Source organism: Cololabis saira, chromosome 6 (assembly GCF_033807715.1).
Source record: "Cololabis saira isolate AMF1-May2022 chromosome 6, fColSai1.1, whole genome shotgun sequence".
Classification (NCBI taxonomy): Eukaryota; Metazoa; Chordata; class Actinopteri; order Beloniformes; family Belonidae; genus Cololabis; species Cololabis saira.
Genome location: NC_084592.1, coordinates 29,280,547 through 29,300,951, shown reverse-complemented (window position 1 = coordinate 29,300,951; position 20,405 = coordinate 29,280,547). Strand labels below are relative to the sequence as shown.

General features: G+C 39.0%; 1 protein-coding gene across 2 annotated transcripts in view; it reads left to right on the top strand.

The window, feature by feature from the left end:
• tmeff2a (transmembrane protein with EGF-like and two follistatin-like domains 2a) overlaps positions 1-20,405 on the top strand; it is a 199,467-nt gene that overhangs the window by 149,179 nt on the left and 29,883 nt on the right. For both annotated transcript variants that reach the window (XM_061723924.1, XM_061723923.1), the window contains exon 5: positions 12,481-12,577. In XM_061723924.1, the coding sequence (XP_061579908.1) occupies positions 12,481-12,577 (97 nt within the window). The remainder of the gene's footprint in view (positions 1-12,480; positions 12,578-20,405) is intronic.

Here is a 20,405-nt window from a genome sequence, read left to right as displayed (position 1 = left end):
GCTGGAGCTTATCCCAGCTCACTACAGTCAGGGCTCCAGCCCCTCAGGACCTTGAATAGTATGGGTGGGTATAGAAAATGAATTCATGAATAAATTAATTTGTGTGTAGTTGCTTATAGTTCTTAAACAGAGAAACCAGAAAAACCAGGCCAGACTTTGTAGTAAATTGCCAGTCAGAATCAGCCATAACATTATTGCTTGTTGTACCTGGAGTTTACCTTTTCTCTTTTAGGTGTGTTTTAGCATTTGTTTCTATCTCATTCATTATCATTGCTTCACTGTGCTATTGTGATTCAATCTAAAGCAAAGAAATCCTAACTGCCATTAAAGCTTTAAGAGATGACTTATTATGAATTGAAAGCGTGAATTTAATCAGTAACTGCTTCTGTCAGTTTGACAGCTTACGTTTGGGATATGTGCATCCTCACTTATAAAATATAGTGATGTTACAGCACATAGCAACACTTTTCCATTCGAGCCAAATAAATTAGTAATACGCACCAGGGAATTTAAATAAATCACTGCAAACAGCTCAAGACTGAACCAAAGTGAAACTTGGGTTGATTCAGTAATGCTGCTGAGCCATGTGCGGTTTACACGGGTTTTACTGTATCTTTTGTTTTGTTTTTTTTGTCAGTTACCACACACAGCCGTCTGTAGGCTATATGGGGCTGCGTTTCTCTCATCCCTCACCGCTCCTCTCCATCCATCCCCAGCGTGTTTGCAACCAAGGTCGGAGCGGCCGCGCTCTGTTTTCCAGGGATGTGTGGGATTCATTCATCATCCGTGTGATCGCCGCACACTAGAGTGCCCTAAATCTCCTATCTGTGTTTGGGTGTGTGTCTTTGTCCGTGAAAGTTAGTGTGCGTGTGTCTAGTATGTGGTTACTGAGAGAAATGGACTCTTGTTTTCGCCATGTGCTCGCTCAAATGAATGATCCTTTTGTCTCAGGTCTCTTTTAAACTCCTCTTTATTTCACTGCTGTGTCCACACAAGAAAAGACCACACCATCACACAATACTTGTCATTGTATATATGAATTAAAAAAAACTATAATTAGAGTTTTGTTCAGAAAGACAACACATGAAACAGAGATAATGAGAATGATAGAGTTGAAAGACAGACAAAGGCTGCAATAGCAACTGGTAACATGCAAAGATTCACCCAACTCCAGTCAATAGTTAGTGGAGGCCCTTTCTGGCAGCTGTTCCAGCCTCTGGCCAATATCAATGGGTCTATATCAGCTTGGCACATCTTGACACTGCAATATGTCTTCTGTTCTTCTATACAAAAGGACTTGACCTCTGTCAGGATGTCTGGGGACTGAGAAAACTGGAACGGATTTAGACTGAGCTGGCTGTTTTTAAGTCATTAAAGTCACACTAATCTTGCCACTTTATTGTTGTTGAGACCACTTTTCAACACTGTACAACCCTCTTTGACCTATTCTTCAATACAATGTCTGACAAACTCTTGTCAAGATGTCATGGGAGGTTTTTCAGCATCCATTAAGGAGGGACAGGTGACTCATCCCCCCAGTGACATCTCTCAGTTACAAACGCTTTTAGGATTCATTGCGGCGTCTTCACTTGTATTCTCGACAGTCTTTGAGAAAGATGTTTTTGTGGCATTTCATTTGAATTTTTTTAGGTCTCACATTTTGTAATTCACAAGACATGCAGTGCCCTTGTACGACGGAGTATTAGGGCCAAACTAAGACAAAAAAAATGTGGAAATTACGAGAATAAAGTCATAATATAATGAGAATAAAGTCGTAAAATTACGAGAATAAAGTCGTAATGTTGTGAGAATAAAGTCGTAATAAAATAAAGTCGTAATATTATGAGAATAAAGTCGTAATATTACGAGAATAAAGTCGTAAAATTACGAGAATAAAGTCGTAACATTACGAGAATAAAGTCGTAATGTTGCGAGAATAAAGTCGTAATATTATGAGAATAAAGTCGTAATATTATGAGAATAACGTCGTAATATTACGAGAATAAAGTCGTAAAATTCCGAGAATAAAGTTGTGACATTACGAGAATAAAGTCGTAATGAATAAAGTGGTAATTTATGAGAATAAAGTAATAATATTATGAAAATAAAGTGGTAATTTATGAGAACTCTAACAGGAAGAGCAGTCTTCTCCCTGTGTTAAAATGAAGAATATTGAGCATCTTGTGAAGTTATATTTATATATTTATAATATATTACAACTTTATTCTCGTAATATTACGACTTTATTCTCGTAATATTATGACTTTATTCTCATAATTTTACGACTTTATTCTCATTACATTATGACTTTATTCTCGTAATTTCCTTTTTTTGTTTTTTTTGTTTGGCCCTAATACTCCGTCGTACCCTTGTGCCTCTATGAAATGTGAAGGTGAAACGTTGTTTTGTTTTTTTAAGAATGCCTTTTCGATCAATCATTTTCATTAAACATTAAAGCCACCATCCATATATTGCTTATTTCCCCTTATTTCACCAATTAGCTTTGACCTATCAGGGCATGATCTTACAGGACCAGGCAGAGTGGTTTCAAGCAGTACATCCGTTGTCCTCTGTCGGTAACTAGATGGGGCCCAAGTGGATGAAGATTGTTCCAGCACCTTCCATGGAGTTTGAAGAGCCATTCAACTCCTTTGGTGTCTTTCTCCTTCCTCAGGAGTTTACTGGCACAATATCCGGTGGCCAGAGGTCGCTGCTGTTGGGATCTTATGTTTGAGTGTAGGGGGGCACTTTCTCTGCTACAACCTGTCTTTATTTTAATCAAACTTGAGGAAGTGGGAGGGGCAAGGCTGTAATACTGATTTCCAGAGAAGCAGACCCAGTGGAGGAGGGGGTGAAGTGGAATCATGTAACTGACTCCACCTCCTACCGCCAGCTACTTTAACCAGAGCTGTAAAGACATGGTTGAAATGGGAGCTGTTGTGCTTTATCTGTGTGGCTTTTTCATCAAAGCGTGTCACAGATATTCCATTAAGTCCTCATAAAACTGTGTCAGACTTTGACAAAGGTGCATAATATGCCCCCTTTAAAGATGTGTTTCTAGTTTGTGATAAGTGGTTAAAACAATTTTGAAACTAGTAGAACAATGCTGGCAGATTTGAACACTCGTGGATAATGATAACAAAAATTAAATGTGTTGAAAATGTTTTTTTCTCTCTTAATGGAATGAGTGAACATTTCCAAGGGTTCTATGACTCAGAGTTTGTTACATTTACAGATAAAAAATAAAAATTACACTGAACTGGAGTAAATGTATTCATCTAGCTCAACAGAAGTCTGTAAACTTGCAGAAATGCTGACAAACTGACATGGTTTTGACTCTGCAAAATATCTTCAAGTGCATGAATTAATTAAAGTCCAAATATACATCTCTGGTCAACTTCAGAGTCAAAGTCATTTGTCCCAGAAAAATAACTGCTTATGTGTTTAGACATCAGATGAATTCAGCCTATTAGATCTTTTTTAATAACTCAATGTACCACCACAAATATCTTTCCTTTTTTCCATGCACAAGGGGTATTTGAACATTTTACAGAAGCTGAACCAGTCAAGTGGTGTTGTCAACAATCTGCAAACCTTCTTCTTCTTCTGCAAACCCTTCCCTCCAACTACAATATGCATGGGAAAACAGAGATAACATGATCATTTATTTAGTTGTTCTCAATTCATAGTACAACATATATTTTCCCTTTGGAGGTTAATGTTCAATGCCATTTCAATCCCCAAATGGAGGTTCACAGAATATTTATAGCTGATGTTTTTGCATCCGTTTACGTCTAGTGTATTCCCCCTTTAAAAAACATTTCACTCTAATTGTTATCCTTCCGTCTATAGTAACTTAAATTCCTATTATTTATTTTAATTTTTTTTCTGTCCAGCCTTCTCTGGAATGTTGATGTGGCACAATAGCTCCACTTGCATTTATTAAGCCAGACTGTGAAACAAAAGCATCAAGCAGATGGTATTTGAGAGAGATAAAGGTGAGGCAAAGACTATTTTCACGGAGGAGACCAGTCAGCCTGGAATGGATCGATACAAGGTGATGTAGGAGCTGGCAGGAGGTGATTGTGGGGGCTGAAGAAAGGCTAATCATTTCAGTCATTACCCAGCCGTGTCTCCTGATCCAAGGAATTAGCAGACATACAAACAGGGGAGATGTTGTGTCAGTGCTACACGAGACTATCGGGGATTTGAGGAAATGAAAATGCTGCCTTTCCCCAGCTGCTTTTGGTAATTGTGTCTGCAGTGCTGTAAATGGGGAGTACGTCTGTGGTGTGAGTGTTTGTGAGAGGGGAAAGGACTCAATGTTCTTCTTTGGGAGTGCATGTGCACACAAGTAAGAAACTGGAGCAGGCAATCCTGAAGCGTGTATTGGCTCTTCTTCTCCACATCCCTCATCCCCTCCTGTGTGCAGTGTGGGAGAGTGGAATCGTGGGAGAGCTTACATGCTTGTCTGCCCAGGCCTTTATGTGAAGCTGATTGTTTGACAGAGTACAAAGTGGCTGGAGAGGCAGGCTAGCTAGTGCCTGCAAGACCTGGAAATTGGTGAAATGGGTGTGAGAATTTCACACCACAATATTCAAGACATGGAAATAAAAGGAAATTACATTCATGTAAGTAGCCACAGAGTCACAACTGTGCTGCTGAATACTTGAAGGCGTGATGTTTATGTGTTTTAAAGGGCAGCTTTGCTGGTTTTTTACATTAAAATCAAGTTACTGTTTGTGAGGAACTCCGCCTGCAAATACTGTGTGATTCATACATTTTCGTGCAGCTCAGGCAGAAATTTTGATAAAGACTTTTAAGAAATAAAGCCTGTCTCACAAAGGTGGGACATAAAATTGAAAACGGCTTCACAGTAACCTCACCTGCGAAGTCTGAATGAAATACAGTCTCAGTGTAAATACTGGATTTTTGAAAACTGACTTACATACACTGTTAAACATAAAGTTGGAATATTCTTTTTATCTGCAGTAATTTCGTGAGAAGATATAAAAAAAAGATTTATTGGGCAACAGTGTTATTTTTCACTACTTTTTCCTTTTTAGGGCCCGAGCACTTACAGTGTGAAGGCCCTATTGTATCTGTAGGAATTCTTTCTTTCTTTCTTTCTTTTCCTTCTGATGAAATGAGGGCCTTTTTGCCCCCCTAAACGTGCCCCAAAAGTCACCAAATTTTGCACCCAAACCAGGCCTGGCGAAAAATTTGATATTTCATGGTTTGCATTAAAGGGCGTGGCAAGATGGCTCAACAGCGCCCCCTAGAAAACTCTGTGCCTCAAGCCCCACAATACGGTTTGACGTATGACATGCATGAAAATCGGTACACACCTGTATCATGTCGCAACTTAAAGAAAAGTCTCTTGGCGCCATGGCCGAGACCGAACAGGAAGTCGGCCATTTTGAATTAATTTGTCATTTTGGCGCAATTTATGCTATTTCTTCAGCTGCTCCAGAGCCCGAACCGTAACGTGCACCCAGATGTGTTATACATCAAAATGTGCGTCTCCATCCTGTGACAATGCACATTACTTTTCTCAGTCAAAAGCGTTACCGTGGCGACGCTAGACTCAAAAAAAGGGCGCACCCCTTGATCTGATTGGTCCATATTTGATAGTTCCTACTTTCTGCCATAACTTTTGAATGGTGTGATATAAAGAGTCGTGGGTGGTGTCATCGGACTCGGTTTTGAGTACTTGACCTTCATTGGCATGAATTAGCCCCGCCCCTTTTTCTGATTGGTCGATATTTGATAGATCCTATTGTCTGCCATAACCTTTGAATGGTGTGATATAAAGAGTCGTGGGTGGTGTCATCTGCTAAATGTCATACAAGCGCTTCCACTGCAGCACGCCTGAACGTGCACAAGGGTGCGAGGGCCCGTTCATCGCTGCTTGCAGCTTTAATTTAGTTTATTTGTGGTACAAGGCAGAAAGAAAAACTGGATCAATTAATTTGTCTATTGTTTCTGCAGGTTTAGTCAGTGAGGAAAGTAGCACAATGACCAATGCTGTTCATTGAGAGCACCTGCAAGTTGTACTGCACCTTGGATCATGACACTGGGCCAGAGTCTGAGGTCTCTGTGAGAGCAGCACTACAAATAAGCCCTGATCAGTATCTGAAATGTCATTGAAGGGCATTGAGTATTGAATATTGAGTAGTATGTAATTTAGCCACGAAAACTAGCCGTTTTGGTGGCTAAATTACAGTAAACCAAAGAGGAGGTTCCGTCAGTGAAAGGCTTTTCTTTACAAACTTCATTACACACTCTTCATCAAATTTTATTTGAATTTGTTTTGTTATTGCTTGTATTTATTTTTTGAAGAAATGTGTGTTGTATTGTTTGGTGCAGGTCAAAAACAAATAAACAGATAAAAAAATGTACCTTACCCACTTTATGAAATTAACTAATATTTTCACATGTGTGTCAAAAGCCTTTAAGCATCAAAACAGCTGTTAAAGGTTCTCTGTTATGACCATTCAGGACCATGGAGAGCACATTAGAGAGCACAAATCGGTAAAATTGCCCAGTATCATTTATCACTGCACTTGAAACTGCAGAGAAACAAACAGCAGTTTTCCTGCGGGCAAAAGAATGTGAAGCTGTGCTTAAGTTGTTAAATTGTTTCAGTGTGAAAGTGTGAACATTTTTAAACATCAACAAAAAAGACAGTTTATTGTAATCAAAGGATTTATGCACTTTATTTCAAATCAGTCATGTTGTTTGGATACGAGTTTTAATTAGAACGTGAACGTGAAGAATTAAATGTGAACAGAGAAAGAAAACATCTCCAGTTTTTTACATAGATTGTTATAGTCGTGGAGGTTTTTATATATATATATATATATATATATATATATATATATATATATAGTTTTTATATATATATATAAAAATGGAGTCCAAGTTGAAAGCTTTTATATTTCCTTCAAAAAAAGTTTTTAACAGACATCATTTTGGATGTCTGTTTTCATCATGTCGCACATAAGAAGATACTGTCAACAGCCTGACACATGCCAATGTTGGCTATGTTTTTGTCTGTCAAAAAGACTATGAATAAGATATGAACAAACCCTTGAGCAAAAGCCTTAAGAAAAAGTAGCATATAAAGGAATTAAATGGGAAAGCATGCTACAAAGCTACCACCTTTAAAGCCTGACAAATGAAATATTAAACAGAAAAAAACACCCCTAATTTTTTCTTTTGTATCATTATGAATACATTGGGTAATTAGTGAATTTATTTATTCTATAAAACCTTTTTTTATTGTTTTGATTATGGTGGAGAGCCAGGTATGGAAGAATTTGACTGGAAAGTGAAGATGAAATCCTTGAGAGCACCTCTAAAAATAAGTGTCTAAGAATATTTTCCTGGACTGCCCCGAACTACAGAAATTTTGGAATGGCATTAAGAAATATTGCAAAAACATTTAAGTATTGACTTGGACCCTTTAATTTTCTTACAGGAAAATATGTCAGAACAAAGGTTTACAAAAGACCAATACTATATTTTGCATAATTTTTTGGTGATTGCAAGAAAAAATGCTAACCATCAACTTGATCAAAACTGACCCTCCTACGATAGTTAGTTGGTTGGAAAAAGTGAAACATGTCTGTTCAATGGAAAACAGGACTGGTATTCTACAGCTAAAATTGTCTTTGTGTATAAGAAAACAAACCCCTGTTATCCTGTATTTTGAATAAGTACTAGTATTTTGAAAATGTTGTATGTTAAATGAAGCCCACTTTCAAAGTGAAACTGGTTCCGTTTTTGTATTTATTTGTTTGTTTTTTCTCTCTCTTTTATTCTGTGGTTAAATTCCCTATGTCCTTGCTTGATTATAGGAAATAAATCAAAACAAAAATTATACATCTCTCGGATTATCTGGTTAAGTGGAGATTTCTGATTCAGAGGTTAAAAGACAAAAAAAAAGCTGAACACAACCAGTCACAATTGTAGTCAGTGCCGTGAAGGACTTCCCTGTTGCTCCCATTAAAAGGTATAACGCAATAGCTCGGTTTAGGCTTCATGCGGTAGGCTGAATGGCTCTATTTAGACATAATTTTTAAACAAATGATGCACAGCTTAGTAATTTATTTGCCTTAGTGATTTGAGCGGCATGACAACCAATTTTAGCATTTGGCCGATTTCAAATGTTTTGCCAAGAACCAATCCAATTGCAAAAATTATTTCATTTAACGTTAATGTTCTTTTTAATGATAAACATGAGCTTGTTTTCTACTCTGGGATGCCCAATTATCTAATACATTGTCCACCTCTGTTGACTGTGTCAACTAAAAGGAAAGTAAGTGCAGTAAAAAGGCAATAATAATAATAATTCACTTGTTATTCAATGGACCTTTTTAAGTCATTCATAGGGCAACGCAATTAGTTCACACTGGAAGAACATATAAATGCCACTTCATCCTTTTGTGAGCTGTTTAGATTTGTAGGGCTCTTTGACATCACAGACCCAAATCAGGGAAAGGTTATCCAGCCACCACATCTTCATCCTCCCCCTAACTTTATGTCATGGGGCATTTGCTGTTCCTGGGAAGTGGGTTGGGGGAGGATTTTAACATTGATTTCTAAATATTCACAGCCCACTGAGCAGAGCAGTGAAGTTCGGTCTAATGGCTGACTCAACCCCCTGAAACCAGCTGCTACTCATTTCATTTCAGGTCAGCTCAGTTCAGTAGTACTTAATTAAGCCACGAAGGCAAGATTTTATGCAGAGAAAATGTTGAGAAACAAGATGTTGCACTGTATCGCTGTGGTTTTTAAAGAAAGGTTGATTATGTCACCAAAAATACATCCTGCATGGAAGGGAGCAAAAAATCTCAAAATTGATCTATTCATGAAGACCTCAATGCTTTTGGCTGTAGTATTTTGCCTTAAATAAAGAGGATCTATATTGAAACACATCAAACTGCTGTCTAAGAATAGAAAGCTGTGTATTTTTTTTAAATTGAGACTTACAAACCTTTACAGAAAGACCTTGAAGCCTGTGAATGTGCATTATGTGGGCTCTTAGAGCAGAGAAAATAGTTAAGTAAATTATTTTGAAACTTTCATTAGCTTTGGAAATGACAAAACATTAAACAGATTAGAATCCAAAGTTGTACGTCAATGTTTGCTGAAAATGATTACCATGAGCAGTAGGGATGGGCGGTATGGACAAAAAAATGTATCACGATAATTTCTGGCATTTAACCCAATAACGATAAAAAAAATACCAATACAAAAAGTGTCATCAACGGGAATATTTCTTTCTTTCAGGCTCATTTCTTTCTTCTTTCTTTCTTTCAGGCTCATTTCTTTCTTCTTTCTTTCTTTCAGACTCATTTCTTTCTTTCTTTCTTTCAGGCTCATTTCTTTCTTTCTTTCTTTCTTCTTTCTTTCTTTCTTTCTTTCAGGCTCATTTCTTTCTTTCTTTCTTTCTTTCTTTCTTTCTTTCATGCTCATTTCTTTCTTTCTTCTTTCTTTCTTTCTTTCTTTCTTCTTTCTTTCTTTCAGGCTAATTTCTTTCTTTCTTCCTTTCAGGCTCATTTCTTTCTTTCTTCTTTCTTTCTTTCTTTCTTTCTTCTTTCTTTCTTTCTTTCAGGCTCATTTCTTTCTTTCTTTCTTTCAGGCTCATTTCTTTCTTTCTTTCTTTCTTTCTTTCTTTCAGGCTCATTTCTTTCTTTCTTTCTTTCATGCTCATTTCTTTCTTTCTTCTTTCTTTCTTTCTTTCTTTCTTTCTTTTTTCTTTCTTTCTTTCGGGCTAATTTCTTTCTTTCTTTCTTTCTTTCAGGCTCATTTCTTTCTTTCTTTCTTTCTTTCAGGCTCATTTCCTCAATTTATCGTTTTTACCGTGAGATGACAAATTCTTACCGTGGGGAATTTTTTTGACGGTTTATCGTGAATGGTAAAATATCGCCCATTCCTAATGAGCAGTTAATGATCAGGCATCAGGCATCAGTGGCTGGTTGTGCTGCAGTGCTGCCTCACACCTGGTCATCCTGCAGGTCTCCTCACCTGAAGGTAAAGCTGTGAAGTGAGAATGTGCATATTTTCACATGGCTGCAAATGTTCAGTTCTTGAAGGATGTGCTGCTTCACTTCACTGCCTGCAGTGTTCTTTAACACCTGCTTCGTCAGACACGGCTTCAAAAGGAAAAAAAAAAAAAGAAAGAAATCACTGAAAGGAAAACGGGACTTAAAAATCCCCAGCGGAGTATTACTACACTCGTTCATGCTCCATTGTGGTTTTGGATGCAGTCTGAACAGATGAATGACAACTACTTGGATTATGTCACTCAACTGCTGCAAAATTGCTTGATGTGTGACACCTGCAAACTAAAGTGGCTTAAAAAAAAAAGAAGCAAAAGTCAACGTATAGGTAAACAGTTACATTCACACATGGTGCTCTGAGTAGCAACCCATCTTTCAATAGCTGCTTTAACTCAGACACATTTGTAGGACGTCTGGTGTGAACGCCTCTCTCAAGGTCATTTCACAGCATTTCTACGGCTAAAGCTCTGACTTGGCCATCGCAAAATGTGGATGTCCTTTTTCTGAAGCCGTTCTGTAGTGGATTTACTTCAGTGCTTAGGGTCAGTGTCCAGCTGCACCACCCTCTACTGAGCGTCAGCTGGCAGCAGCCACTCTGGCATCATCTTCTACAATATTTTAGTAAACTTCGAAATGAATTTTTCTCTCAATGATGGCAGTTGTTCCAGACCCTGACATAGCGATGCAAGCCCAAATCTTGACACACTCATACTTCACCCACCAGCTTAATGATTTGATGGATTATATTTTTAGACTTACACAATGCTGTGTAATGCAGTGTTTTTTTTCCAAACAATTCCCCTTTGGTTTCTTCGGTCTGCAAAACATTTACCCACCAGCTGTTGCTGACATTTTTGGCTAATTGTGGACTGATGCAAATCTGTTAATACACAAATGAATGCAAAACTACTCTGATCCAAAAAGTTATTTTTCTTGTCACCTTATTTGAATGAGACAGTTACGTGTAGGGATGGGCGGTATGGACTAAAAAATGTATCACGATAAATTCTGGCATTTATCCCGATAACGATAGAAAAAAAAATACCAATACAAAAACGTCATCAACGGGAATTTTTCTTTCTTTCTTTCTTTCTTTCTTTCTTTCTTTCTTTCTTTCTTTCTTTCTTTCTTTCTTTCTTTCAGGCTCATTTCTTTATTTCAGACTCATTTCTTTCTTTCTTTCTTTATTTCTTTCAGGCTCATTTCTTTCTATCTTTCTTTCTTTCTTTCAGGCTCATTTCTTTGCTTTCTTTCTTTCAGGCTCCTTCCTTCCTTCCTTCCTTCCTTCCTTCCTTCCTTCCTTCCTTCCTTCCTTCCTTCCTTCCTTCCTTCCTTCCTTCCTTCCTTCCTTCCATAAATCAGCTTTACACAAAAACATCATCAACGGGAATTTATCGTTTTTACCGCGAGATGACAAATTCTTACCGTGGGGCATTTTTTGACGGTTTATCGTGAACGGTAAAATATCACCCATTCCTAGTTATGTGCCACTGAAGACTGAACTGGAAAACAAAGCCTATGCTCATTTTGAGACCAAAGTCTTTTTTGGTCTGAGGAGGAAAAAAACAGGTTTGATCTCACTGCCCGAGTTCTTTCAAATTCCTTCCAGCGTGCCACAAAGGATGGCAAGAAAAACAAAAGTTTCAGAGGGGGGAAATGAAAGATGCAACACAGGGGAGCAATGCATGGTGCCAGTGTGGGTGTCTGCAAGTATGTGTGGTATTGGGGAGATTAAAGGCATGACATGGGGAAATGATGCCTCGTTCCACCTCTTCATCTTCTTTTCTGAAGTTTTTCTCAGGGGCCCAAGAAAGTTTAAAAATAGCATTTGTCTGATAGAGAATATGACCAGGGGGGAGATGTGAAAGCATTCAGAGTCTTGAGGAGTCCTCTGTGGTAAGAGAATGCAATTTTAGATTGTCCAGATTGCTTTTTTTCCCCCCTTTTATCTCCTTCTCCCTGCTCTGTCGCTCATGAGGCATGATGTGCACTGGTAGGGTCCCAAAGCTGCTATAAGCTCGACACCAGTACCCACAACGAATCCTCGCACTCACAGCACGAGAAAATCAGTGCAATGAAATAAAAGAGGGACTCAGAAACAGATCAGCGGGGATTTGATGGTGATAGATGAGAGGCGGCCTTGGAGGACGCTGGGGAAAGGTGGCAAGACTGAGCGGAGGAGACGGCTTCATAGGGATTATGGTGGGATGAGACTGGATGTAGATGCACTTCAGTTGTCCAAGGCTGATTTCTCACGGTCACCCAGCAGAGTGAAAAGGGCATGGTCCCACGTCTTTGTTGTACTTTAGTACTTCCTGTGAGAGAAGCTGCTGAGCAGCCAAGTGGAGGTTAGACTTCACACTTGCTTGTTACAGGCATCCCATGTTTTTTTTCTTTCTGTCACTTTCAGGCGGAGAAGGCTCGGCTGAGACTGGGCAGAAGGAGACATCCACCTGTGACATCTGCCAGTTCGGGGCAGAGTGTGACGTGGACGCAGAGGATGTCTGGTCAGTTTGCACACACAAGCACAATCGCTAATGCTTCGGTGATATTCAACAATTTGGACTCTTTTCAACATGTTTGAATGCAAAGACTGCAAAACACAGCCTTTCTTTACCCCACTGCTGAACACCCACTGAGGGTTTAGTGCACGGCTGACCATTTCATTTAACCTCAATTACACAAGCGGGGCCAGGAGAGAGAGAAAAGATCTTCACTTATTCTGGAAATCCAATTACTATCCTTACAGGACTTGGCAATGTCAGACCGAAAATGACTTTGACATGCACGAGAAAAACTAGTTCAGTGATGAGAAACGGTTTGCCATAGTTAACCATTCATCCCACATTAGAGGCATTTTTTGGACTTGCTCATCTGCATTAGCAAGGAAACAGCAGGGGAAAAAAGAAAAAAGAAAAACCCTTTGGGTACATAAAACAAGTGTGAGGGACACAATTAAATGTAAGCTCAACTGGTGAGCTGTTCCAGTACTAGAGTCGATACTTTGTACAGACGTAAATGAGCCAAAACTGCTGATCTGACATGGAGCACAATCAGCTGGTATCAGCAAAAGGAAGCAAGAAATCCCAGATGTACCACAAGAAATTAGAAGTGCCCTGAGAGTATGACTCTATCAAACTGCTTGATGTAATGGAGAGATAATGTACCCTAGTGAGCAATAACCGTAATGCAAAGGAATGGCTTCATGATGCATTTTCAGCCTTGCTGCAAATATTAAACAGCTGGAGTCCACTCCCACTGATGCCACCCACTTTCACAGATGCACCTTAATATGCTACTAAAACACATAAATTGATTTATTGGCAATTCCTTAATACCTCAAGGGAGCGTGCTTAAAAAAATCACTGCAGCTCAAAGTGCATTTGATGCAAAAGTGAAAACAATGATGGAAATGGAGCCTCCAGCAAGTTTAGCACAACCTGGAATCAAGACAATAACACATTGCATAACATGGAAAGAGACAATGCGCAGGGGAGACAGCCGGAGTCAATAATGCATCTCGTTAAAAAAAGCAGTTGACATGAATATTATAAGAGACATATGAATATTTTAGTGTCCCTTCTTGTAAAATGGAAACTACAAGGACTCTTTAATCTTTAAAAAGCCCCAAGGTGTTTTGATGAGAACGCTTCTGCTGAAAAATCACGCAGGTAATTGTAAACCAACAGTGGACAATTTTCATCAAATAGCAGCCAACAACTGACGTAGTGTAAGATAGTTTTGATTAAAATGACAGGTTATTCCAATCAGGCGGCAGCTGGTTTTAATCAAACAGTTAATCACGCAGAGACGGGAGAAGGTGACTGTAATCAAAGGCCAGTTGATTGTACAACGATGTGTTTATAATCTGGCATTCTTATTTCCCCACAAGCAGTCAGAATTAATCAATTGATTTCTTATATAAATCGTTTGGTGCTAAGTTTTAATGGAACAGTCTGCAGTCGTTTGTAAAGTTGTTCCTGATTACTCTGATTATAGAAAATAAACATCCCCGATGATGATTACTGGAGGGCAGATTTCATTACCCTTGCTCAGAACCAGGGTTTGCCGTTTCCTCGCCTTTGCTTAATTCTTATATTTTTGATGTATTATTCTTTTGAAGAGGATGTCTTGTTATTTTTGTCTATTACCTCGTCCTCCATTTACAAAGTCAAACTTTCACTCACAAAACAGAGTTATTCTCTCCCATAGAAGATAATATTCCTGAAAAATGTCTCTCTTGCTCTTTTTCCCTCGTGAGCATTTGCCAGTAATTAGGAGTTCTGAACATGCTCAAAACAAATGGAAATGATTTGCTCTCTGAGATCATTTTTCCAGCTGCTGGAAGAGCCTGAAAAGTGTGACTTCTGGACCGGAGCAATGGGCAAATCTGCAAATCTGCAAAGGCTCTTCCAAGTAAATGTTCTCCACGAGAACATTTACTTGGAAGAGAATTCTCCAACAGATATTCACAATTTCTTTATGACTGATATGTTTCTTGTTCCATACTTACATGTTATTTATATGAAGCTTTTATACAATCCTGAATGAATGACTGGAGAGACAGAATTGAACTGATAAAACTTTCATAAAGTTGTTTTCATATTCTCTTTGGCCTTCTGTTGTAAAACTCTGTCCTGGTGAATCTGAAAGAGTTTTAAAAAGTTACAATTTTATTTAGTCTGAAAATTTGTGCTGAATAACCCGATTAAAAAGAGATGGATTGATCTACCGGTACTTATTTTCAGTTTGCATTCATTTTAGATTACTCATTTATCCTCCAACTGTGGTTCGACTTTCCTCAGATATGCTCTTTTTGGTTTCATTCCACCTTTATAGTTACACCTGTAAAGAGATGTTTGTTTTTAATTCAAAGGAATATCCTACTTGTTTCAAACTATTTTAATTGACTGAATATGTTACTCCGACTTACACTGAAATTAAGTACCACAGCTGCACATCTTCATTTATCTGCTGATAAAGTAGATTCAAATTTTGAAGCATAGAAATGTGTTGATTTCTTAAGGACATGTATTCTTGGATATTTTATGATTCAAAGGAATACTTTGGAGGTAAATCAACCCTAGTCTATTCCCGCACGGTACTGAATGGAAGCATTCATGAGAGAGTAAACTGATGTAAATTGTTGCAGTTTTAAATTAGAAAGAAATATGCGTTTGCAGCACAATAACTGTTGACGTTAGCCTAGAGCGGCGTTTCCCAGCCCTGTGGAGGCAAACAGTCCTGGATGATTTAGATGTCGCCCTGCTTTAACACACCTGCCTCAAAGTCTTGTGTAGACCTTGATGACGAGCTGACAGCAGTGGTGGACAGTAACGGAGTAAATTTACTTGAGTACTGTACTTAAGTACATATCCAGAGGATTTGTACTTTACTTGAGTATTAGATTTCTTTGGTACTTATTACTCTTACTTGAATACATTTCCAAGACAAATATTTTTACTTTTACTCGAGTAAATTTCTAGGAAGGCTGAAAAGTACTCGTTACTTTCAGGTCTGCTCTTTTTTCTTCTTCCCTAAAATCCTATTGGACACAAGCTGTTTTTGTCAAAGGAGGAGACCTATCACAGTGCACGCTCTCCACTGGGATGTACGTAAAGCGGAAATATGTCAAGCCTCCTCAAAACGATACCGCCAAAGTAGCCTGCATTTGTCAAGACAGAGCCGCAACAAGTCAAGACAGAGCCGCATCAATGGCTACGCCTGCGTCAGGAGAAGAAAGACAATCCGCTGAGTCGTCTGAGTCTGATAATGACCCGGACTCGGAGCAGGGACTTTCACAAAATCCTTGGCCGTATCTTAACTCAATGTTTGAGTTCGACCGAGTAAAAAACGAGGGCACAGACAAACCACAGACATTTGTTTTCAAATGTTTATTGTGTCTGCCGAAGCAGAACTACCTCTCTGCTTTCAACAACTCAACATCGAATTCTCAGAAACAAGAGTTAAAAGATCCTTAAATTAATTTAGAAAATATAGTAATTTACTGATGTGGAAAATAAGAAATTTACTCTTACTCTTACTTTTACTTAAAGTAAATTTAAAAGCATTTACTTTTGGATACTTAAGTACCTTTAAAAGCAAGTACTTTTCTACTCTTACTCAAGTAATATTTTGACTGAGCTACTTTTACTTGTAACTTTTGACCAGTAGTATTTGTACTCTTACTCAAGTACTGGGGTCGAGTACTCTGTCCACCTCTGGCTGACAGTGATCCAACCAAGTCTGTTTGAGCAGGGAAACATCTAAAAAAACAATCAAATGGAGGGTCGTGTGCCCCGACGAACAGGGTAGGGAAACACTGGTCTAGAGGACATGTAGTGACATCAGAATAAACTGACTAACATCCTGTAGCTTTCACCGAAGAGAGAGGGGATATACCCCAGCAGATTCCTGTGACCCTGAACAAGAATAAGTGGTAATGAATGGATGGATGGAAGACTGGCAAACAGTGACAGTATTGATAGGGTCCCTACAGATGAAGCAACATCATTTTAGCTTTGTGAGTGTATAGAAAGTTTATAAAAAAGTACTTTTTGTACTTAACAGCCATCTCCTTCAGAGTGCTAACTCATGCGGTTGTCAATGGATGGACAATGAGGGGGAGAGTTCTTTGCTTCACAATGGACACAATGGAAGATGTCAAAGAAAGGCCCACACCACATTTATTGTTAATCGTGTTACATTATGACATGCCTCAGTGGTTATAACAAGCAATTGTTCTGCTCCACCCAGTCCCCGTCTATTGGGTTTTGCTAATATTTGAGGGTTAATATTATCTGAACTTGGCAACAGCCCGTAGAGTCCAATCAGTGTGTATTTTTGTAGCCAGTGTTCTGCTGCAGTGTGTCTGTCTGGAGTGCATAAATGTGACCTCCACATGCAGTCTCACCTGAAAAGCTTCCATTGGCTCACCTGCTTTTCCAAACGCACTAAGAGTAATTAGCTTTGAACACAAATCTACATGGTGTATATCACTGAAAAATGTTTCACATGTTGGAAGCCGTTCAGAGGTCTGAAATCCGGCTGCGCTCAAAAGAATCAAAGAACGGATGGACAGAATTCTGTCCTTTTGAAACTGCGAGCAAATCCAAGGGGATTTGCTGCCACTGAAGGCAACCGTACATCCTGTGCCTTTCCAAAAAAGAATCCCTCTCAGTGCCCTTTGCATTTAGATGTATTTATCTTTTAAAAGTTAATAATTATTTTCATAAAATTTGACAGCCTATTAGACTGCATGTCAACCAGTTGAAATGAAAGCTTGTGCCTGGTCAGTGGAAAATTGCCATTTCAGCCCATTTTCTCCCCAAAGTTCTATTGATTCCATTTGTCATCATTTGTGATTCACCTAGAAATGTATTGTTTTCTTTCTCTGTATTGATTCAGGCTACACAAAAGAATGTGCTCAATGTTGTGGTTAAGACACTGCAGGCTGTGTGAAGCTCATTTGGCTGAATGTTGCACTTGTCTCTGCAGCAGCAGAAAGCCTTGGAATCTGCTGGCCACCCCTCGGTAGCTCCCTGCACTCCGGAGGGAGGCGGCAGGGGGAAAAAAATGCCAATTTGTCCCAGAGGGATCAATAGTGTCACAAAAAAAAACATTTAGATCCATTTGTAGTGTAAAACTGTAATTACCCACCAAAATCCATGCTTTCAGATTCATCAATAGTATCCGTCGGTGTTGATAGAATTAAAGGAAGGAAGAAGGAGATGCCGAGCCAGTCCTCACATTTACTGAGCAAACGCCGGGGTTAGAGCTCCTGAGAATGGATCAAGGGGCTTTTCAAAGAGGCCTAGCACTTTGTCCACATTGAGACCCATTCTGTGCATAAGGGAGCTTCAATGATAGGCCAGATGAAGAACAAGGCAAAGGGCAGCAGGTGAATTTGGAGTGTGCTTTTCCTGTCCTTGAGCTGGGTCTGTGGATGCACACATACTGTATACAAATCCATCCTCTGCGGATTGTTCACAGACTTTCTTGGCCAGCTCATGGAAGAATGGACTTTCGACCCTCGCTGCTTCCCTATCTGCACACAAACAAGACAGAATTAATTTGTAGTTTCACTTTTCTTCTTACTTTACTGTCTTTTGTAAACTTGTTTTGTGAAGTTTTGAAGAAGCATTGCCTCTCTTGGGAGAGGTTTTTGATTCACTTTGTAATAACTCTGTGGTTATTTTGTAGCAGTTGAGGTGAGACATATCATTTCATGTCTATTTACAGACATTTTGAGTTCTTTTGAGGTTGTTTTGCTTCATTGTTGTTTTCAACCTTCCATGGCCTTTTTTTGAATTACAGTTCTTTGTAGTCATTTTTGGTATTTGGCACCTTTTTGGTCATTTACTCTCTCCAAACAGACTGCTTTTCTTGAGACAAAAAGACCAAGACCATCTACACCTACTAGCTAACTAATTAACTATAAGGGGGTCAAATATTAGAGCAAAAATAAACTAACACACCAGTATGATTTTGACTGGCTGCTGGTGGCGCTGGAGTCACGATGAAGAGAGAGCATCTTGTTTATGTCCAACAGTCGGGGCACAGCGCTTTTCTCCATACATTCATTTACTTCTTGATGCACACCACTATAAAACTATGCTCACCACAAATTGAATTTCTATATTTGGAGGTGCTCACCCCACCCTGGCACCCCTCCCTGGTACACCATCAAAACAGATGTAGCATGACTTATTGCCCCCCCCCCCCAACTCCCACCTGGATAGAAAACCCTCGTCTGAGCTCTCTTTCTGAGGATTTGCCTCGCAGTCATGCCGCACTGCCTAAACTTTCTCCCTGTCATCAAAAAGCACCAACTACACACTGTGAAAACAAGAGACTCCAGCTGACAGCTGGGATAGGCCACCACTCCAATTCTCCAATCCTCTGCGACCCTGTACCAGATGACGTGGGTGTAGATTATGGATGAATGGGATTTAAAATGACAATCCAGTGTCCCATAATCATTTTCCTGAAGTCCACATATCAGAAACAATCTCAATCCCTCTTAATATGAATCCAAAAATGTTGTCTTTCAAGTCTGGATATGTGGTGTCTTTTGATGTCCCAAAATAATCCCAACACATCCAATCAGCTAAACAGGAAATGTGCCTTTTAATGCTTTTGGTATTTGAAATCACTCCACATACGAAACTACATGCAATACTCATTATGCCTTGATTTTACCAAACTGTATACATAGTATACGGAAAATACCCAGATGGTATATTACTGTACTTTCAGAAATATTTCCCGTATGCACCCGGCCAGTCTGCATTAGGCTACATATCATATATCTAGGGATGGGAAGTGATACGATTTTTACGATTCCAATGTTATTTTTGATTCTGCTTAACGATTCGGTTCTTTATCGATTCCCTTATTGATTCTCATTTGGAAAAAAAGGACAACAATGAAGCATAATGGTGCTAATATGATAAGCAGTGTTCATTAGTTAATTAGTTAGCTGCAGTATTATTAGCCAAGGACATGCTAAAGTTGCTGCTGCTGCTACTGGATTGAGAATTACTGACTACTGGTTAGTCTGAAGTGGATCGAAAATGTGACATTCATTGATTGTTATTGCATGCTGTGTGCGCACATTTTTTTGCATGTTGCTTGTATTTCCTCCCTTTGACGAAATATTCACTTGGCAAGTATTGCAAGTTGCCCTGTTAGCATCTTTTTTACTGAAATGTAACCAGAATTTTAACTGTTTGTATCGCTTCGGCGCCATGTTTACTATTGACTGCTGGCTTATTCCAAGAAATTGAAACACTGCGAACCGGTTTTGAACAAGTTCCGGTTCTCGATTCCCATCCCTACGGTAGAGATCCTATCTATATCCCATAATGCAATGCACAGGCACAGGCATAAGTGGTCGGAGCAACTTCCATCCATCTATCTATACATGCAGTTATCCATTATCTATACCTGCTTTCTAATATTCAGGGTCACGGGGATCTGCTGGACACTATACCAGAGGGAGGTACACCCTGGGCAAATCACCAAACCACCAGTTCATTACAGGGCCACATAGGGTACAAATGTACGTGCAGTTCATTCCAATTATTGTACTTAAAATTCATGTAATGTCAGCTCATAAAAAGGGGCGGGGGCTTAACAAGGAGCCCAATCGTTTGGAAAAAAAACCTGATAGGAAAAAAAACTCCATCATGATGTAGCAACAAATACAGTATAAGGTACATACTGCGACATAAAAAGTACATATATTGTGTATAATGAAATATGTGGTTTCAAAAATGGCGATAGAAAAGGTATCAAGCACATAACTGTGACATACCAGCAACTCTGGATTTC